The 21,879-nt window shown below is 36.5% G+C and overlaps 2 protein-coding genes across 9 annotated transcripts; one reads left to right on the forward strand and one right to left on the reverse strand.

Annotated features, from left to right (window-relative positions):
- Positions 1-371: 371 nt before the first annotated feature.
- LOC112180402 (guanine nucleotide exchange factor subunit RIC1) lies at positions 372-11,803 on the reverse strand. 6 transcript variants are annotated; one of them, XM_024318948.2, is made up of 25 exons: positions 11,502-11,803; positions 10,087-10,197; positions 9,627-9,819; positions 9,257-9,364; positions 8,158-8,306; positions 7,701-7,782; positions 7,150-7,565; positions 6,524-6,956; positions 6,194-6,417; positions 5,732-5,927; positions 5,441-5,583; positions 5,179-5,353; positions 4,992-5,045; positions 4,443-4,622; positions 3,699-3,811; positions 2,968-3,150; positions 2,703-2,760; positions 2,186-2,245; positions 2,015-2,056; positions 1,785-1,921; positions 1,566-1,701; positions 1,408-1,485; positions 1,205-1,321; positions 1,051-1,113; positions 372-952 (listed from the first exon to the last, which is right to left on the reverse strand). In XM_024318948.2, exons 3-25 carry the CDS (start codon positions 9,771-9,773, stop codon positions 866-868), a joined length of 3,381 nt encoding a protein of 1,126 aa, XP_024174716.1. In that variant the 5' UTR covers positions 9,774-9,819; positions 10,087-10,197; positions 11,502-11,803; the 3' UTR covers positions 372-865. The 6 variants fall into 6 exon arrangements, with proteins under 6 accessions (XP_024174716.1, XP_024174713.1, XP_024174715.1 ...); XM_024318945.2 differs by having other exon boundaries at positions 9,627-9,824; XM_024318947.2 differs by having other exon boundaries at positions 9,627-9,824; positions 10,084-10,197.
- A 151-nt stretch (positions 11,804-11,954) lies between these two features.
- Positions 11,955-21,867, forward strand: LOC112180403 (general transcription and DNA repair factor IIH subunit TFB1-1). Of its 3 annotated transcripts, none has more exons than XR_002928283.2 (21): positions 11,955-12,137; positions 12,383-12,590; positions 12,702-12,780; positions 13,188-13,249; positions 13,360-13,423; positions 14,242-14,374; positions 15,808-15,883; positions 16,091-16,186; positions 16,573-16,617; positions 16,731-16,787; positions 16,985-17,140; positions 17,263-17,328; positions 17,543-17,666; positions 18,781-18,837; positions 18,920-19,029; positions 19,149-19,340; positions 19,938-20,051; positions 20,197-20,274; positions 20,644-20,687; positions 21,129-21,197; positions 21,502-21,537. XR_002928283.2 is itself a non-coding variant. In XM_024318951.2 (21 exons), exons 2-21 carry the CDS (start codon positions 12,510-12,512, stop codon positions 21,586-21,588), a joined length of 1,794 nt encoding a protein of 597 aa, XP_024174719.1. In that variant the 5' UTR covers positions 11,955-12,137; positions 12,383-12,509; the 3' UTR covers positions 21,589-21,867. The 3 variants fall into 3 exon arrangements, 2 of the variants coding, with proteins under 2 accessions (XP_024174719.1, XP_040367877.1); XM_024318951.2 differs by having other exon boundaries at positions 20,640-20,687; positions 21,502-21,867; XM_040511943.1 differs by lacking the exons at positions 20,644-20,687; positions 21,129-21,197; positions 21,502-21,537 and having other exon boundaries at positions 20,169-20,274.
- Positions 21,868-21,879: the final 12 nt, after the last annotated feature.

The raw sequence follows: 21,879 nt of genomic DNA on the forward strand, positions 1-21,879 counted from the left end.
AGTCTTCCGTTGCTTTGAAAAAAAATATATATATCTTATCAATTTGAAACAATTGCATTAACTTTATCCTACTTAGCCAATGTCCTCATCGTCTTTAATTTCATAGTACATTCATCCAATTCTGTCGCGAAATTCATCTACATCCAGCTTGAAAAAATTGTACTAGACATTAGCTACAGAATTAGCAGAAAGTCGGTTAAACTAGCAGACAAAGGGTACAAGAAAAGGATGCAGGGTGTATAGCCATAGAGCCGTATTTTCTAATGATGAAACCTCAGTGAACATTTGTCTTAACCAAGGACATAATTCATCTGTCATTACTGATTAAGCAGCGACTACTTTTGCACCTAAGAGCCTAAAACAATAGGGCATCAGAACAAAGAAAAGTCTAAACTAATATTTTGTGGTGAAAAAATTACAACACATTAGAGAACTCGCGCGTTCTTAACATCTCATACAAATAGCCTTGATAAAACTATTGAAGAAGAATTTTATAAAAAATATGACATGAACGAAGAAAAAGAATACAAAACGACGAGTAAGATATTGCATGTTACTCCTCAACAGTGGTTTTCCGCCATCCTTATCTACGAAAGCATCTGATTTCAATGATACCAGTAATTTGATTATTGTAATAACAAAAATTGTTAAGCAGACCCACGAAATGGCGTCCTAGTGCTCATCATTCTCTCGATTAAATACATAGATGCCTCTTCAGCTGAGTGAGATACTTGTTTTTGATTATATGCATGATCTGATCGGCATTTGTAACTCCAAAAGAGGGAAGACTGATTCCCTCGTGAGTAACTACCAAATGAGCACCAATTGTCAAGTAGAGAAACGATGTACATATCCGATTGCAACCTCATTTCTCTTGAGAAGTTCCAATGGAGGAAAGTTGATCTTCCAAATCTCCAAGCAGATCATGGTATTCAGTAAAGGCGGGATGTGACTGAAAAGCATAAATCAGTAGAGTAAAGCATTAATCTGATACACATACGGTGCAGATAATAGAGCGAGAATAATAACAACATTTTAAACAACAAATACCTGCAGGGTGATGCTATATGCTTTCCACAACCGCATATCATGCTGGAAAAGATCAAATAGAACCTGTGCAATAAACAATCAGCAAAGCAAATACCAATTAAGCTGACATGCTCATCATAGGCAAGATATTTGTGAGAAATGAAGCCAGTCATACCTCAGATCGTCTTAAAAGAGTGGCAAGGACCACTATCCATTCTTTGAACTTGACAGAGCACATGTGTGCCAAAAGAAATTCTGCATCAAATCGACTCTGCAGTATACTCATTTGGAGCTGGAATCATAAAAGAGTATTCAGTAATTAGTTCTTCAGCAAACAAAGAAGACTTTGAGGGTAAAGAGATTTTCATATGTTAATACCTTTTGCCCAATTAATTCAAGTCCTGAAGCGAAATTCTCCAAACGAGCACATCCATATCTCTCTCGCTGAAGATATTCCTGCAATGCAGTGTGAAAACTCAGAATCATTTGGCAGCAACAACAAATTAATCATAACCATAACTGCAACTGTATCCTACCACTAAATCAAACTGAGTGCCTTTCACAAATGCAACTAGCTTTGAAAGCTCTTTTCCTGACATCAAATAGCTAGCATGGCTTTCTAAAATGTTCTTCACAGAAGCAACATGTGCGCTCTGCTCCTTGAATGAAGAGCTGCACCAAATGAAATTAATGACCAGTTAGTCACAATAATATTGTCAAGTTATTGGAGCCATGCAAAAAAAGGTCAAATCTACCTTTTATCCAAGGACTGTTTTCTATTACTAGAACGAAAACCGAAATAACCCAAGAATCTGGGAGATGATGGAGCTTGTCTGTCTGAATCTGTTGATGCTTGTTCATATTCCCTTCCAGATCTCAGCAAGAACCTCACCTAAATGTCAAACAAAGTTATTATTATCTACTTTATAAGATTTAGCTGTTGTTGCTGCAACTAAAATAGGACATGAAATTTCCATAGACATACCAGCTCCCCAGCTAGTTCATATAAAGATTCGTCCAGTGTTGCCTGCATAGAGTTGACAGCCGTTGTAAGTGAAATCTCTTGGGAAAAGGAAAAGAACAAAAGAATTGAGCCCGCACATACTTAGTAGAAGAGAAATACTTTCAAAATGGTAATCAGCTAAAAGATTGGCACCTGTAATAAACGCAAAGCACAGTACTGACTGACAGCAGGACCTTCAAGCTTAGCAATCACCTGGGGCATTCAAATAATTGACAAACATAAACCTCGTTGGTTAGTCAAATGTAATCTATATTCACCAGCACAAATTGGAAGCTTTTTTGCAGTAGTCATAAACAGAAAAGGGGTTTGCATCCACAGAGTCTTGTAACCAGATATTAGTAAAAGTATGTTAAGAAATGTACTTCTCATATTTCAAAAATTGCACCTCTTACAAGAAATGCATACACTGCACGAAGTACCAAAGAGGCATAAGCAATTCACTAAACAAGCTTTTTACTGAAGAGGAATGGATCCAAAGAAATATTGGTTGTTACAATTAACTGCAACCCCACTTATAACAAAAAATGTATGACATTCTTCTTTATAATGAGAAAAATTTAAAGTAATTCTCCTAGTGAGGGAAATTTTGCGTCAAAAAGCAAGAAAATATAAACAAAACTGAACCACAATTACTTGATCACTATCTTACAAGTATATAGCATGCAGCAGTGCGGTACCATCTGCGTTGGAAGCATTCCTCAAACAACCTGAAATTCAACAAAAGAATAAAGATGTCACAATTTTAAGATTAAAAGGCTGACAGCATATGTGAAACTGCATAAACCTACACAAATAACTGTGAACCCTCATCCTTGATGCAAAAACAAAATTATATGGTTCACAGCTCAAAAACATGCAGAAAGTAACAATGTAAGGTGAAAAAGAAAATAAACGAGAAAAGTAAAGAAATATACTCTGTTGATCTCCCAGCAGCAGTGAACAAATCCGCCCAATGTCGACCATCAGTTTTTCTTGCAACACTGACAACCACATCAAAATACTCCGGAAAATTTCTGAGCAAATCACACGTCTTCTCTAAAAGAGAGGAATTCTTTGCATATTTAGGCACAGAGCTCTGATTCTTGTTTGCACTTTGCCTGAAAATAATTTCATTAAGTGACCAGAAACATATGGATGAACAGGATATTGCAAAGTTTATCCAGATTAAATTGCTAGATTAGTGAAGGACACTAATGCACGCTCAGGAAACCCAGTCTCCAACACACCTTATTGCTAGATTAGTGAAGGACACTAATGCACGCTCAGGAAACCCAGTCTCCAACACACCTTATATGAACTAATTGCATCTCACTCATTCAACTACAAGAATTTATTCCTCAATCATTCAATCATTTCATTTTACCAAGTAAAACTTGTGGTCCTACAGTTTCTTCAAAAGCAATTTATTGAACTATTAAAGAGTGAGGCAAGCATCTAAGGCTGCCCATTAAACCAATAACTGTAAACTATTAACAATAGCCATACTACCTAACCTGTTCTTGTTCTTGGTTCCTACCAAATGAGGGTCGGGAGGACCAGTGTTATAGGTCTTTTCAGTTTAGGAAATGATTTTACTTTGAAAACAAAGTTGGTGCTCAAGTCCTTATACTTGTGAAATGATTTTACTTTCCCTAATTAAGCTTACCTGGATATGTCTGCCTCAAATACAGTAAACAGAAGCCACTCCATACAGTGAGAGAAATGAGGTTTTTCAGCTGATAATTGGGCCAATCTTAAAGCTTCCTCCCTTTTGTCCCTCTGGCAGAAACAACAATCAACCAGGAAACAAAATATATTTTTCAAAACAAACCAGAACACAAGATACAGCATATTCATGCATGTCAAAAGAGTATTTTATTAACCCATAATCCCATATATCTGCAAAATCTAAGACAATGAGCCTGCAGATTTCAATTTCATACAGTCTAGTGAGTCTACGAACTTACCTAGTTGGTCAATAGAAGTTCAATAACAGTTAACATAAATCATTACCGGAAGAATCAGACACGTGATTCATATGATGGAAGTACATACATAAAGAGAAATATAGGGCATGGACAGAAACAATGTGCGCAAAAAGTAGAATTAAGTTACAAATAAATCTTTAAAACGTTTAAATATTTATTAAGCAAAAAATAACTTGAAGGGAATCACTGATATTTTATAGTTTTTGGTTGGCGAAGATTGTTTACTTAAATATAATATAAATCCCATGTGCAGATTATGACTTTACGCAATGAAGTACTCATGATTAAGCCACTTTTGACAAGAAAAAGCAAACAAAGGGCAGAGTTTGAGGTCAGAAAAGTAGCCGATGTGAGTTCAGAATATAAAGTTTTCTATATGATATGCACCACCCGCCCATCGAAAGTAAAAAGACAACTATTACCTGAATAAGGTGCCTTAGAAGACAATGTAATATAGTTTGAGCTTGCGGAGTTGGCTCAAAACACGGAAACTCTGTGCAGGCTGAAAATGACATTCGCTGGGAAACACCAACAACCACCCCAGCATTTGGAAGAAGTCCCAGAGGGTATACCTCACGATCAAATTCAAGCTCCGGATCCAACTAAAAAATGATGGTGAATCACTTAATCAATCAGAGAAAATGGACAAGCCTAGTATATTAAGCTCCACTAAGCTTCATCCAATCAGAAACAAAGGCCAATATCTCTGATAAACAGAGGCAAAATAATCTTTGCTTGAAGTATCTAAGAATGAGAGAAGTCCAAATATACAGACCATTTTTTTTTATTTGAAATGAAATTAAAATATAAAGCCTTTAAATGATGACCAAAAGAGAAAAAAGAATTGTATGCTTATCTCCAAAATGAAACACTGATAATGAGAGGCACATGTTATACAAGAATTCACATCTCTAGTCCATACAATCTTTCAAAAAGCCGCATCCTAAACATTCTCTTAAATACAAGCATACCTGCAAGAAATCCTCCTGCTTAAAAGGGTCAACACCCAGAGATGGATACCAAACCTGTAAAAATAAACTTCCAACCAGAATAAATATCAGACAAATACAAATCACTGTTGGTAGAGCTAAAAAATAAGCAATAACAAACTTTGACATGACATCAAAGCCATGATATGAAACCTCAACAGTTAATTACCTGCATTCCGCGGTGGCCATAATCTAACCATGAAACCTCCTCAATAAGATTTGATTTTTCCTCCGATTGACCACATGTAACCCAAAATAATTCAACAGAATCAGTGAGCTCCCTTTCACGTCCATCGTCCAAATCAAGAAGTGAAAGCTCCCCATTTACTCTCAATATCAAACACCTATCAAAGCAAGCATCCATTGAGTCGTGTCTGCCGATATCACTACAAATATTAAGATCCAAATAAACAATGTCAAAAAGCACATACCTTGCAGGCTCTTTTAATAAAGGATCTGAGTTAGACATATGATTATCTGAAATGCGATCTCTTGGAAGCTGATCTGGGACAAAACGCATTGCTGCAGGATGGCTCTTCGCAGTCATAATTGAGAGTTCTCGTACTGTAGAAAGCTGTTTGTCATTTTATCACTTAAAAATGTATGAAGAATTATTTTCATTTATTTAGTTTTATTTATGTGCAAATGAAATCATCATATAAAACCCATCTGCTATAGTAAAAAAAAAAATTAAAAAAAAAAATCAGGAAATATTCTTTTACCTCTAGATTTGGAGTAGTGAAAGGCGTCAATTCACCAAATAATTTCACATGGAATATGTGTACATCAAACGGGCGATATGTGACTAGTATATAATCTTGATAGACATCCATGACCATTGGTTTCGCAAGCAACAACTTTCGGCAAAGTAGTGAGCTCTGATCAAGGTGATATCTTGGATAGAAAAGCAATTCATATCTGCAATTACAAATGTTTGACCATTACGGTGTTTCACATTATAAAAACATACAAAAGAAACTCCTTCATACCTATAGAACAAATAGATGAACACAAAAAGAACTGCCAATAAACCTAAGACACGTGATGGTAGCATAATTGAGAAGTAGGGCCTATTGAGCATGGTAACCAGGAAATTTAACCACTAAAGTAGAAAAGTTGAACGCCCAAAAAAAACCTTTAAAGACTACCATACAGAAGAATGAAAATAAGGATAGCTAGCTCACGTGTTAGTAGAATCAATGTAGTTGCAGACAACAACAATCTTCCCCATCCATAACAAACCTTTGCACTGAATCTTCTGTTCCTGAGTAATGTCTCCAAACACTCGCCACTTCTTGAATCGTATATCATATATGATTAACCCATGGAGACCAGCAACTGCTAAGTACATTCCATCTTTGCTAGCCGCTACATGTTGAACTGGCCAATTTTGTGAGATATAAGAAACCTGAACCAAAGAAAAAGAACTCTCATTAGACATTCTTAAAAAGTCAGCCAATTTATTAAACACAAGATGATATATTATATCGAGCATATGATTTTGAAGGCATAACTGGAAGGTTAAGATGTAGCATCTTAAGTTCATCAGTATCTTCAGACTGAACAACAAGCAACCGATCATCACCATATATCACTTGACGGACATATGTCATGCCTGAAACTCCTCTGTTAAGGCAACATTTACCAAAGGAAAATCCAAGAATCCTCTCCAACGATCGTTCTTCAATAGCATAGAGCCTATATCCATATTCATCCCACTGCATCAATGAGGTGCCACCCATCAAAGGTTCAAATTTGCATTCGTTGACTGGCTTAACCACCGGAGAAGATACTGAACTTAAACCTATTTGACGGATTGTTGACATCAAACGACAACCAGAGACAGACCAAACTGTAAGTCCTCTTAACTTCCACCCAACTGCAAAAGCAGAATTATCAGGCGTCCATGCAATGCAACTGACAGGTCCAGTGTCTTCCATTGAGTATCTGAAAAGTGAAAAGGCAGGTCATCTGTTATGCAGATTCAATTATGGATCATACAACACGATCAAATTATTAACCGTTTCTACCAGAATTTAGTCCATTGGAATTACTGACTACAATTTTGTGCACCTAGCTTGGTGAAATGCCAACCTATCAAATTATTACACCCTTGGCTATACTCAGATCCCATACTTACCCCCAGTCATACAGAGATACGGATCGGATCAGTGATACAGATTCTGCGAAGTCATATAACTCCACAACCCCTCTTTTGGTCCCAACAGCAAGGATTTGTTGCTCTGAAGCTACTGAAGTACATACAGCATCACCAGCCCCCAGCCTCTTCTCAGCTTTAATAGATTCAGGATGCTTTAAGCCTTTCTTACTTATAGAACATGACACCAGTTGTCCATCAGAATATAACACAAACAGTAACCTAAGTGGAAAACAGAGCTCCAGTTGGATAATAGCAGACTTCCTGGGGACGCAATTATTGGCAGGAATAGTTCCTGGAACCCCTTTAGAAGCAACACCATTATCTAAAGAATGTGATGATGGGATAACTTCACAGCCATCACGTGGAACTGGATCAAGTTCATAAGTCCCATAGAACTGTACAAAAGAACACAATATTACTCAATCCTTTGGTTATAAAGCAGGTCCAGTCACTAAACAAAGAGGATTAGACTATAATGCCATGGAAAATTCATGATCACTGTATTACAATGAAATCATATATTCTTTTACCTCCCCTTTCCATGAGATACTGTAAAGTGATCCATCAGAAAGTCCAAGTAGCATATGTTTGCTATCGCTTACAATATTGCTCCTGAAAAGAGACACAGCAAGAGAAAAAAAAAATAATCAATTGCAATGATAACAGTAACTTGCGAGATTAATTTGTTAAAAACAAAGAGGGCTCTAGATGAAGCTAAATGGAACATCATAACCCTAAACTAAATGCAATATCAAACAGAACTAGGACCAGTACAAATTTCAAAACATCATTGGCTATTATATAGGAAGATTGGAATAAAAAATCTAAAAATAAAAAATAAAATAATAATAAAAGAATGTGCATACTCATTTTAGTGGAAGACAACTATGCATTCAGTAACTGATGCTGAAACACATTACTATCATGTTTCAAATATTGTCAACATTCAAAGACTATTTGTTCAATTAAATTCAGATGAATACTTACACTCTGATGTCCTTATCTGTAAATGGCACCTGCTCACTGAGAAGAGGAGATATAGTAGCAAGAAATAAACCAGAGGGCTGCTTCCCTCCTAATTGTATCTTTTTCTCAGAAAACTGGACCTTGAAAAGGTGAAGAAAGAAAGAGGACGTCTGCCAAAAACGATAAAAATATACAATAAGCTAAAACAGGTAAATGCATTTTAGAGCTTTATGTGGAAAAAAGAAAATAAGTATAAATCCACAACACACTCATAAATCAAAGACAAAGTACAGCGCACTCGTGAAACATCGTTTTGCCAATCATATCAAGCAACTCAAACATGCAGTGTACTTTTAGAGCGCCTTAACAACTTTATAACAAAGTTGAAGTTCATGACAGAATTGTCATTAATCAGTTAAACTGTTTTAAATTCATATCTTCTTGGATGGTTTACATGCACACTAGCATACTAATATATGCAAAAAGCACCTTTTTCCTTTCATTACTCATAAATGCTAGAAACAGCACACATATTGATGAACACGGAATAACCACCAGTCATCATGGGCAGTTGAAGTAGCGCACATATCAGCCAAAGTGAATAGAAGAGGCGCCGACGGCGGAAAATGGAGAAGTGAAGCGGGAATTCTAATAGAGGTTGGCAGACAGAAAGTCACTAAAGGCACCAAAGGTGTATCACTTTCAATGACAGAAGGCTCTGGATAACCTATATTCCATAAAAGACAAAATCGCATGTCCCGGCAAGCAAGTCAGCCATAGTCATTGGATACAGATCTCTCCCAAAGAACAACCTTTCCCTCGATATTTAAAATGAAAGAAGTTTTTGTGAATCGATGCAAAATCAAAATTGAAAGAAGAATTAAATATTCATTGATCAAATTATTCACTTCATCATAGTCTGATAAATCTTTTCATTTTTAAGAATTGGTTAACCGGATAAGAATAAAGATAGTCTCATTCTACATGTCAATATATTTTTCCGTGCATCAAGACAAGCAAACATACAAAAATGCAAAGCAAAAAGAAGCCTATGCAGATTAGAGTCAGTATAAAGTGGCTGTAAAACCAAGATTTGAGGCAAAATCAGTATTAGACTTACAAGAACAGCGATCAATTTGGCATCAGGGCTCCAGACTGCTTGCAAATTCTCGCCTTCTCTCTGAAGTGAATCAGCATCCCTCATGTACTTGCCCAGTCTCACTTTATGCTGGATTGCACCACCCCAATAAACACAAAAACGAAACAATGTCAAACCCCTAATCCTAATTTACATTAGACAAAACTCACACATATACACACACCATTATGCCTATAGTCACAATATTTCATTCACATTTAAACATTGATCAATGCCTCAAACCCATGTTTAAGAAACAGAAAGGAGCATAAAGCTCCATAATTGGGAGCAAATTCACAGTAACGGCAAATACCCATCTCAATGGAAAACACAGAAAGCATAAAAAGCAGACCTGGGAAGAGCTCCAGAGCTCAAGGTGAGAGGGAGACACAACAAGCAGTAAGCCATTGATGACCTTGAAATATATGATCTTCTGGGAAGACGGGCATAAACCCTGTTCAAGTGGGATGACCTGTGGCCATCCATATGCCATATACATCTTCTTCTATGAATTGTGAACAAGACTCAGAGAGTGACAACGGGCTCTAATCTAGATGGGAAGCAAAGCTTTTAGTTCAAATAGCAATGGTGATTTATTGTTGCTCACAATTTGCAATAATGAAAGATAGAACTGAAGTGACTTGATTCTTGATCAAAATGATAGAACATCGTATATCACACATTAATCAGAATAGTGCATCAAACAGTAATGCAAAATATAAGAGACAAAGTTTCCTGCGTCCAAAATTGTTTACAGAGCCTCTATCTCTCTATATTGTTCCTCCAGTAACTTTAAGGCACTACACTACTACCTGATTCTTCTTTAAAAGAGTTGTCCATGCGCTGCAAGTTGCTTGGTGATCTAAAATCTGATCTCTCTATTATGTCCCGTCATCAGCACAATGGTTTCAGCTGATCAGCAGCTATACAGAGACATTGAAACATTTACAAAATGCATAAATTAGCCTTCCAATTCAAATGCTTAGATCAGTTGTTATATCTAGTAATATATTAGTTGTTCAAATGACAGACTGTAAAACGTAAAGTGAGCAACTACATATATGTAATTTGTGTTTGAAAGTGAGCATATCCAAGCGTTTTGTAATCTGAACATTTACTCGCAGCTCAATTCCATTCAAACTTTCAAGTGATAGTACATGAGGAATAATACCAATACAATTAGAAGGAGAGAAATGTATGAGCAATACTATCTTATGTCAAGCGGAAAGATATCAACCTTTTATTGATGGAACAAATGACCAAAGCATGGCATGGAATATGTAAATAAAGGTTGAGAGTTAAATCTAACTGATGTGTGTTATTATTGGCAGCATGCAAATTATTGAAATGGTTTTTCTGAAAATTTGATGAGCAATATTTACCTGATTAATATCTTTAGCTATTGCATCATTACTGAGATTATTCTCCTCTTTAGCAGTAATATGAAAACACAACATTGAAACCAAGAAACTCAGTGACAAAAGACAATGGCCACTAAAGCATGTTTGTTGTTGAAACTGAATTTCGCTAAGCAGACAAAATGCAGCGAAGTAACTAAATCAATCATAAAAATAACATAGAAAGTGAAAGAATAATCTTGAGATTTTTATGAATGGAAATTGAGGATCAAATTCCAGAATGGGCTATAGAATTTGAGAGTTACAGCTAATGCCTCTACATTTTGACTTTATTAGTCTAATTAAATTTCAATTGTGGAATTTGAGGAAACTGAGGTTGAATTGTAGAATAGTAGACGCAACCCGAAAAAACAAACTTTGTTGTATTATTCCTTAGAGAAAAGCCAAAAACCACTGATTTCTAATGGACATAATATATAGAATTAGTCAAACTATATACTGCACATGATTGCATTGAAATGATATTTCAGATAGTCTCATTACCATTAATGCAATATCCTTAAAGATAGGCAACCAAATGCCTATGCTTAACCTTAGTGAGGACTGCAATTTCTGCTTGTAGGGTTAACAAAGTAGCATTCTAATCTTTCATTGATTCTTAAAAGCCAGAAGAATTAAACATGAAGTTGAAACTGGACATGAATTTGCATTGGAGCTCTTAGCTAACCCAAACCATAACTTGGACCTAGGCTCCTTAATTACGTTCTCTCTTTTGTTGGGTCAATCTCAATCATGGGCTGTTGCTTAACCACGGCCACACCCGTCCCCGAAAAACAATAATAAATCAAGACCCTAGAAAGAAGACAGACCTTTCTTGACGGTTTCGATCGATCGGGCACGGCGAGTAGCGTTGACTGCTTTCTCGTCGGCCTTCTTCCTGACCACGACGACGGGTTCCCAGTCCTAGTGAGATTGAAGAGCCGCTTAGTTGTCTGAGCGAGTGGAGGAGGCACAAGGGGGGAAGGGAATTGTGAATTGATTTGGTGAGGGATCTGAGAAAGAAAGAGAAGGGAATTGGATCACAGAAAGATTAGAGCTTGGGAGGGAGTCAGATCTGAATGCAATGCACCCATTTTTTGTTCAGGATGGATCTCAGACAAGAACCAAGAAGATGGATGAAGCAAATATTTCGACCCCCCGACCCGGGACCTGTTCATCACATGCCATGCACGTGATCTCCTAATTCTCTTTCCCTGGGCTCTCACGTGACCACCTAATATTATTATAATAATAATAATTTTCTTCCTTCTTTTCTACTTCTCGGACTCGGAAGCGCGACCTCTCCCAGCCAGACTTTGTCTCGGAAATCTCTCCGTCTGTCAGCTCCGACCGGAGGACGCCGCTGAGCACCGCACGCTGGGCGCACCGCACCACCAGTCCAGTCAGTCACTTTTGAGCCTCGATCCGGGCACTGCCCCCAGAAACAGGTCTCTCTACTCGATTAGGTAATTTCCTTCTTTCAAAAAAAAAAAAATCCTAATTCCGAAAATGTGCGCTGCGGACTTTGCGTATTACAGAACCATTGGATTCATTTAGCCTTTTATTGCTTTCTGTTTTGTTTGAGAGATAGAATCATGATCATGATAAACTACTATCTGCTGTAATCAAAATTAAAGCCGATAAACCAAAGCCCGATTATTTGTTAAATTTTTCTGTTTCCTGATTATTGACCATGCATTGTACGTGGCAGCACTGTAATTATTGAGCACCTAAGTGCTTGTGGTGGTGAGCAAATTCATTTCCATAAAAGGAGCATCTATCCCCAACAGAGACTCCAACACGAATCATTCAACATTGCTCTGATTTTTTGACGGAAAATGTCGACCCCGCAAGTGATTAAGCGTGCAAAATACAAGACTTCAATTAAAGACCCGGGAACTCCTGGTCTTCTAACTATGGTATTTCCTTCTTTTGCTGCTTTGTGATTTTTTTTGTTTTTTTTTTATTTTTTATTGTGGGATCGATGCAATTATGTATTTGATTGTTTGTTAATTCTTTGGCGTTTGCAGATGGAGAACAGGTTTGTGTTCAGGCCAAATGATCCCACGTCTCCCTCTAAGCTTGATGTCGGCTTTCATCAAATTAAAGGTACTACATGCCCACCTCATATTGCGCATCAGTTATTTGAGCCAGCACCTCTAGACCCACCCATATGCTACTCATCATAGTTACATTTCTTTGCTTTTCATACTACTCAGTTTAGACCTCTTCTTTTTCCATTTCTTCCACTCATAAACGCGAAAGGATTTGACAGTGATTTTCCCAGTTTAGGGCAATTTTTTTTTTTTTCAAACAATTGGAGGGTGTTATGGTTGGCTTAGTTCATTAGGCTTGTTGATCTGCCTTTTTAGTTGACTTTGTTTCTATCTTGCTTCTCGATGTATTACGCCACCTTGTTGTATCTTTTTTTCTTTTGGTTTGGAAAAATCTTTTGCTACCGATAAAATGAAATGAAACTAATACGTAATCTTGTTATCACTCTTTATAATTTTCAGGTCAGAAGAACACTAAGGAGGGATCAAATAAACCACCTTGGCTTAATATCAGCAATAATAAGGTTTTCTTTTTGTTGTAGTGTAATTTTTGTCCAACTATTATTTCGGTGCTACTGTAATGCTGTTAAATGTTGCTGACTGAATTTTGCAAATTCGTCCTTTGATGTTCTAGGATGGGAGTTACATTTTTGAGTTTGAGAGTTATCCTGATCTTCATGCATGCCGAGAAATTATTGGTAAGTCCCAGTCACATCCTTATGTAATAATGACTATGTTAAGAGGCTCTGTTTCACAGTTGTTTTTAGCTCTCTGTGCCTTTTGGTGATATAAATGTTTACTTGTACACCTTTCCGGAATGACCTGCATTGTAAGCAGTGTGGACCCTGAATTTATGTTCGAGGGGACACTTTAGTCAGTATTACAGACTTTCAAATCTGATTGATGACTTTTCATTCAATCAGTTTACAAGCGTTGACGAGGTTAATTTTTTTTTGTCATAGATATAGAGTTTTAGTCTAAACGGGAGACATGAAACCTGTTTTTATGTTTTGTTCCTGCAATGTTTACCAATCAGAATGGTAGTGAACCCCTTTCTGTTGAGTAGGTAACATAATGAAATTGTCTTGCCTAATGCACTATCTGGTTGACATGTCTACTAAGCCTTTCTAGGGTCTTCTTATGATTGTAAGTTATTTACTGATTGTGCATGAAGTTGCTACTTTTGTACTGGTTTTGTAGGTCGATGATTTGCTGGGGTGGGTAGGCTATGTATCAGTTACCTATTTCTAAATTAAGAGGATTAAAATAATGTCACCTACCAGAAAGATAACGGAAATTCCTTGTTTCTTGACATGTCTGTACAAATCAGCAACTCTTTTATCTTTGGGAAAAATGCTGGTAGTCTTTCTGTACAAAACAGCAACTCTTTTATCTTAATGCAAAACTTGAGGCAAAAGCTATAATGCAAAACTTGAGTGATGTAATATTTATGTTAGCTTTGTTGTTGTATGCGTTAGTTTTTTACCTTTAGTTTTCATCTGGTGCATTTGAATAGCCAACGCCCTTGAGGCTGCAAAAGGTTCTTCCGCTGCAACAATTTCTTCTACAGCAAAAGCTTCTTCTTCTACAAATGAACAATATAGTACAGCAGAGTTAGAGCTCCGGATGAAGCTTATGCAAGAAGACAGGTTAGTCTCCTATATCCACATGATAGAGATCAATCATCAATAATTCCCATTTTCTTAGAACTATGGATAGTTTTTGAGCTATTTTATTTTCTCCCTCACTGTACATTAGTCTACAAGTTGCTCTACTTTGTTGTTGTTTTTTTTTCCCTCAATGTAATATTTATTGAAATTTGCTTTAATTAGTTTTAGGTTGCTTTTCACTTTCATCTCAATGCAATAAAAGCACACACTGTCATCTAATATGTGGTTACCACAGGTCAACACACATTCTATCCACTTCTCTCATTTTCTAGTCATATATTTCAACCAGAATCCATTATTACTTGAAGTCAATTTCAACACAGATCTGGTTCCTATTTAGATTAGTTTGGAACGACAACACTGCTAGGGTACCACTTATTCATGCGCACCAAAAATTAAACCTATGTCCTCTACTCCCAACTTTCTTGTTCTCAGTATCAGATTCTTGATTTCATTTCAGACGCTTAGCTGCTTTCTCATTTTTTCAAAGTAAACAACTTTCATTGAAAAAACACAGCCAACGATAGAGGTGGTGTTTTGTAAACTCCAATAATTGAGACCCTCACCCTCAGACACACACACACACACACGCACGCACATATATATATATATATATATATATATATATATATATATATATCACAGAGTGTTTGTACCTTTTTGAATGCAAATTTACACATAATTCAGATTCATAGTCTGTCTTTGCATGTCGCAAGGTCAATCTATTACAGTCTCGTGACTTATTGATTTTACTATTTCCATGACACCTTCATTTTGATGGTGAAATTCCTCTAATTTCTCTTTGTAAGTAGTTCGAAAGCATCTTTAGTATGGTGCCCACGGCCTGAGTCAGTCTGTACATCCCTTTTCTTCCTCATTCTTACTATTGCCCTCCATTAGAGCTTGTGTTTTTTTTTTTTCATTTTTTTTTTTTCAGAAACAAAAACACATTATATCTGATACCTACCAGGAAGCTTATGCTTCTCGTATTGGTGTGTTAGCAGTAATCTTATCCCTTACATTTTAAATACCCTGAGAAAATAGGCTGCTTGGAATTTGATAAGGAATAAATAGCTTGTTTCATTTTTGGCTGTTACTCTTTCTAAAGTTGAACATAGACTTGCCATCAACCCTGCTTTTTCCATTTTTCTTTGTGCCAGTAAAATTGGGTTTTTTTTTTTTTTTGCCCTGTTTTCTTGTCTATCACTGTTGCGTTTTGCTTTGTGTTCAAGTCGTTTGTTTGCCTTTGGTTTATAGGTTGAAATTGAGACTAATGGTCCATTCAAAAATGCTTTTAACTTAGATCTTCATGGTACTTGTCAAATTCAGAAAAAGAAAAGGAAAAAAAAAAAAAACAGAAGAGTCTTTGTTTGAACTTCATGTTGTATATCACTAAATTTTTCCCTTTGCAGTGAACTGCAGAAACTTCACAAGCAGTTTGTAGGCAGTGGTGTCTTGACAGAATCTGAGTTCTGGGCAACCAGGAAGGTCGGTTAACTATGACTGTTGTTTTCATGAGTAGATTGGTTCAATTTTCATTTGAATACAAAAATTCAACAAAACCACCCCCCCAAAAAAAAAAAAAAAAAACACAAAAACCACCACCACACACACACGCACACAGTATTACAATGTAAATCATTTTCTTTTGGAAAAAAACTTGTTATAGTTACATTTGTATCATTCCATTTGCAGAAGTTGCTTGATGGAGATAGCCGTAAAAAGTCAAAACAACGGGTTGGTTTTAAAAGTTCGATGATACTGGACATCAAACCTATGACTGATGGTCGGGTAGAGCATCTCTCTCTCTCTCTCTCTCTCTCTCTCTCTCTCTCTCTCTCTCTCTCTCTCTCTCTCTCTCTCTCTCTCTCTCTCTCTCTCTCTCTCTCTCTCTCTCTCTCTCTCTCTCTCTCTCTCTCTCTATACGTATATGTGTGAATTCACTCACTTGCCTAATGAGTAATGAATGCTGCGACCTTTGAACATGCCCATGCAGGGTTGCCATCTCCTTAGTGCCTTTTTAATTGAACTCTTGTGGACAAAATACAATTCTTTTCCTTATGGATAACATGGCCATCTTCCTAAAAAAGAAAGGAAAAAAAAAAGAAAAGGATGCTCAACGTATCAGTTTGTGGTTGCGAAACTGAATTTTCTATTTTTCTGTGGGCATTTGTCAGATGAACAAGGTTACATTCAATTTGACTGATGAGATTAAATATCAGGTATTAATCTTCCACTTTACACTTACAGACAAGACCTTTCAGAATCAGCAATTGCAGTATCTGTGGAATACTTTCACTTGGTGCTTATGTTAAATTGTTACATTGCTTTGCAGATTTTCGCCCTGAAACCAGCAGTTCACCAGGCATATATTGATCTCGTTCCCAGTAAGGTAGTGAGGATATTGAAACAAGTCCTTACATATTCAGACAGTTTTCCATGTTAGTCATCACCTTATTTTTGTTTTTATGAGAGACATACTCTTACGATGATAGTTTGAGAATGACTAGTCTGTTACTCTGTTATTTGTATGTACTCTGCTTGAAGCATGCTTTTCTTGTCTTTCCCCTCCATTTTACTGAATTCCAGATGACAGAGAAAGACTTCTGGAACAAATATTTTCGAGCCGAATACCTCCACAGTACCAAAAATGTTGTAGCAGCTGCAGCAGAAGCTGCTGAGGATGAGGAACTGGCGATTTTTTTAAAGGAAGATGAAATATTGGCAAGGGAAGCTCGGCAGAAGGTGCTTTTTTGCGAAGCTTTCAAATCTGGACTTTAATAGGATGCTCCTGCTGCATTTATGATTTATCTAGTTTGATTTCTTAAATATTCATTCATTTCCTTCTTGGCATGTTCTTTCCGCAGATTCAGCGGGTTGATCCAACTTTGGATATGGAAGCTGATCAAGGGGATGACTATATACATCTTCCGGTATGTTGTTTGCCAACTTTTAAATTCTTACTGTGTAGTTTCTATGATTTCATTAATGGCAGATCTTTTAGATATATTCCTTCGTAAAGTGTCATTCAGATTCTGATATTCCAGATGTCCAATGATGTCTTTGATCAACAATGAGTTTTTTAATGATAATGTTTTTTATTTGTTTTTTCAAATGTAACATGTTTTGTTTGGTCGCTACTTATAGGATCATGGGATCTTTCGTGATGGCACCAAGGACATAACTGAACTACAGAATGATCAATACAGGAGGACTCTATCGCAAGACCTTAACAGACAAGGCGCTGTTGTTCTTCAAGGAAGAAATCTCGGTTAGAATGTGCAATACTTCTTTCCATTAATTAACAAGGGGAGTGAAGTTGGCACTCCTGTTTTACATTTCATACTCCTTTCTATTTTGATAACTTTTATATGTTCTCTTACATGTATGTCCAATAATACCCTTAAAAATCTGAATCTGACCAGCTCTCTCTCTCCTCACCCCCCCCCCCCCCCCCCCCCCCCCACACGGAACTTCTTCATTCCTCTTCCTTGTTATTATTTTCCCAATTCTAAGTCATGTGCTCTCTTATATAGAAAAAGATGATAATTATCTTCTGAAATCTTATATGAAAAAAATAAGAATTAGTCAGATTCATAGTTTTTCTTTCTTTTTCACTCATCTCCATCTGAATATTTGCCTCTACCTGAACTTATTTTTGGGTTGGCCTGATAATGAAATGGATTTGAATATGACCAAAACCCAGTAAACCATAACAAATAATTTCAAACATTGACGTCTCTAGGAATGGATTTGGGTATTTCCAAATCCTTTCTCACCGTATGCATCAGGGATGAATCTTGGCAATTTTTTTTAGTCCAAGTAATTTTGGTTTTGGAGAATAGGCGATGACAATTTGAGACTGAATCTTAGTGGGTCATGGGCTCGATATCTTTACACATACTCAGATTTATCTGCCAACAATGGTCATCATTTTTTTTGTGATTTTCCTTTCTCGATTCTGCCTGTTACCTTAAGAATTTCTATGCATTTAAGTGATCTAGAAAGAGAACCTTCTTGTTTGAGAACTAACTCATTGAAGGGAGAGGAGAAAAAACTTAAAGAATGAAAAACTAAAAACATTGATAGAGATCTAACCAAGAAAAAAGGTTTCAAGAGAATGGCAAATTGTGACTTTAATTATTGAGGTTTACTTTTGAAAAGGCAAGTAAGAAGAGTGTTAAATATGATATAAGTAGTAAGGGGAAGTGATTGCCAATGTCACTCATTAATAAATGTCAGAAGCTGCTTCGTATTGATGTATGTTTTAGAAAATAATAAGTTTTGACTCAGATAACAAATAATGGAATTTTGTTTAATCTGCTTTTATTTATTTACTTATACCATATTAGGTAGATAACGTTGATTTGTAAACCTGACTGCAGATGTGGACCCAGAAGATCCAAGAACTATAGCAGAGGCACTTATGCGGTCAAGACAGGGTTAGTATGGTCCTTTTTCCCATGTTTGCTTTTCCATGGTAGAGCAGAACAACTGTGCTTATGTCTTGCTGTTTATTTGCAGAACCTAGTGACAGTGCTGTACAGGAGAGACTTGATAGGCTTACTCGGATGACTGAGATAGACGACCTTCGAGAATCTCATGATCATCCAGTTGCTCCATTATGTATCAAGGTTAACATAGTCATCACCATACCTGCAGCCAACAATTTTATGCTGATGTGGTTTCATAGCATTCTTTTCTTTTCTTTTCTTCTGATAGTGCAGATGCTTCATGTTGTATGTAAAAACAGGATCCTCGAGACTACTTTGATACACAACAAGCTAATGCACTTAGAACTTTGGATGACTCGCGTACTGGTACTGAGCAGACAAAACGCAAGCTGACTACTGAGGAAGCATATGGCGCCTTAAAGGAGTCTATATCTAAAATTAAGAGCATTGGATTGAGCAATTCCACAGTTAAACCAGAAGTTGCTCTTACGGTACGCCTTCTGCAAGATCACATTTTCAACACATGCACGCCCATACACAACCCTGCCTTGCATTTGGTTCATTGGAACCATATATCTTTAGGTTCCTTTACAAAAATTTGCCTGCTAAAAAGTAGTTTATTTGGCACTGCTGGGTAATCAAATCTTTGTAGAGGCAATGGACAAAGATAGTCCATTGGATAAAACTGAAATGAGGATTATGCCTGATTATATGGCTCACAACTTCTGACTTGACTAACTTCTTGGAGGACTGATCCTTGAAGGAGTGCTAAAATATGAATGGCTCTGATCATTAGATTGCGGGCAAGACTGACAGGGTCCTCACTTTTCTTAAAAAGAGGATGCTCTGCTGATGACCCCTAAAATAAATTGAAGGAGGATCTAATATATGATGGCTCTGATTATTAGATTGCGGGCCAGACTGTTGGGGTCCTCACCTTTCTTAAACGGAGGGTGCTCTGCTGATGACTCCTAAAATAAATATATATATATATATATATATATATATAGTGTGTGAGTGTGTGTGTGTGTGTGTGTGTGTGTTTATATCAATTGTAATAGAACTTTACTGTCTATTTCTGTAAATAGGTTTTTAATGGGCTGACCCAGAATATTTCAAGTACCAAATATCAACTTGGAAAGAATCCTCGAGAGAGTATTCTGGATGGCTTGCCAAACAGAACCAAAGAGGAACTCTTACATGTGAGTGGATATAAATAGGATGTTTGCATGTGCTTTTTTATCTTCAAATTGAATAATTATGACAGCTGATGCATTAGATTTTTTATTTTGTTTTTATTTTACTTATGACATCTCAAGATTTTGGGATAACATTTTCATACTCCAGCATTGGATGTCCATTCAAGAACTACTGAGGCATTTTTGGTCTTCATATCCAATTACAACTTCTTCTTTGTATACTAAGGTTAGTTCGTATAATGTGAAGTGAAAAGGTTGCTAGATTTTTCTGTATTCATCTATTAATATTTTGTAATTTTGACCTCATATGTAATGAGAAGGATTCTTCTTATCTAATGTGAAATGGAAGTATTGTTTAAAGGGAGGACATACCTTGCTTATCTTTTAGTATCAGTATGGTAGTATACTACTGGGCTAATAATGAATTCAGTTTGGCCCAGAACCTATTTCCTGTTTAAATGAGAATAAGGAAATCCTGCTACGTGAACTACATGTATTATTGCAACTTGATTTTCCTTATTGGTTTGTGTACTGTTTGTTATATATTTAATATTTCTTTTTTGTGTAAATTAATAAATTATTGTTATGCAGGTAGGCAGACTGAAGGATGCCATGTCACAAATTTATCGACAGCTAGAGGTATCTTTTCTGCTTGCGCTTCCGGCCTGTATCGTTTAAATATTAACACATTACAGCCTCCAGCTCCTATATTGTGATTTAGCACTCAAGAGTGCTGGTTTGGTTTAATGTGTTTTGGCTGCTAGGAGAATGTTGGTCAGATCTCCAAATCTTCATCCTAAAATCACCTTGACTATGTTACAAGGAAAAGCTGGATATTGAAAAAATATTAAATGATTTATTGGTCCGAAAAAGAAATAAATATTCTCTAACACTTTTTCTTGCTTTTGAGTAGGGCAGATGAATTTCTTGATGTTCTAAATTCCCAACTCTTTCTTGCTTTTTACGTAGGGCGGATAGATTTCTTAATGTTCTAAATTCCCCTTTGTACAAATGATTTTGGTTGTTTTTGTTAGAGAGTTCAAGTTTTACTTGTGTAATTTATTAGTTGAATATCTGCAGGAGATAAAGGAAGCTGTGCAGTCAGACTTCAGGCACCAGGTCTCCCTCCTTGTTCGTCCAATGCATCAGGTCTAATTTCCTCCATTTTCTGTTTAATTGGAGTTTGAATATAATTTTTCAAATTATCTCTCATGTTTATCGGTTTTAATCTGTTACTTTGTAATGATCTGATGACCAACTAAGTTTGAAAATCTACAATGGGCTTAAATACTGCTTGGTTTTTGGTGACTTGGTTGCTTCTAGCTCTTTTTGGCAAGTGTACTAATTCTGTGGTTGCTGAGAAAGCAGGTTTAGGTTATGTGTTTTTCAGAGGAATAGAAAACGAAAAATCTTAATGGTGAAGGGAACTCACGGAAATATCATTTTAGTGCAGGCTCTAGATGCTGCTTTTCAGCATTATGAAGCAGACTTACAGAAAAGAGCTGCAAAGAGTGGAGAGTTGCCAAATGGGAATGGGTAGAAGTTTGCCCCTCATTGCCTCACGGTGCAGAATATTTGCCATTCTATTATTATATGCTTTTCTGTCTAAATTTTGACATGGTATGGAACTGTACCATCCAATCAATTTTGCTATGAGCTTATGCAGTTTGACAAGGTTTTTTTGTGCCGCAAAATACATCTAGTGTGGCTAAGTTGTGCATAGAAGGGTTTAGCATTAACCATGAATGCACTCATTTCTGCATGCGTGATGCTTCTATATTATACGGCGGCAGATAAAGGCTTTGCTTTTTTTTGGCAAGTTTGATATCTC

The sequence above is a fragment of the Rosa chinensis genome, chromosome 7 (genome assembly GCF_002994745.2).
Source record: "Rosa chinensis cultivar Old Blush chromosome 7, RchiOBHm-V2, whole genome shotgun sequence".
Taxonomy (NCBI): Eukaryota; Viridiplantae; Streptophyta; class Magnoliopsida; order Rosales; family Rosaceae; genus Rosa; species Rosa chinensis.

Bases quoted from the DNA above. Each gene is read 5' to 3' on its own strand.
- LOC112180402 (XM_024318948.2), bottom strand. From the start codon at position 9,773: ATGTATATGGCATATGGATGGCCACAGGTCATCCCACTTGAACAGGGT. The intron at 5,354-5,440 runs GTATGTGCTTTT...TTGCTTTGATAG, and splicing joins TTATTAAAAGAGCCTGCAAG to GTGTTTGATATTGAGAGTAA. The intron at 1,922-2,014 runs GTATGTCTATGG...TTTGACATTTAG, and splicing joins ATGAACTAGCTGGGGAGCTG to GTGAGGTTCTTGCTGAGATC.
- LOC112180403 (XM_024318951.2), top strand. From the start codon at position 12,510: ATGTCGACCCCGCAAGTGATTAAGCGTGCAAAATACAAGACTTCAATT. The intron at 17,141-17,262 runs GTGCTTTTTTGC...TTCTTTCCGCAG, and splicing joins CAAGGGAAGCTCGGCAGAAG to ATTCAGCGGGTTGATCCAAC. The intron at 19,030-19,148 runs GTTAACATAGTC...ATGTAAAAACAG, and splicing joins TTGCTCCATTATGTATCAAG to GATCCTCGAGACTACTTTGA.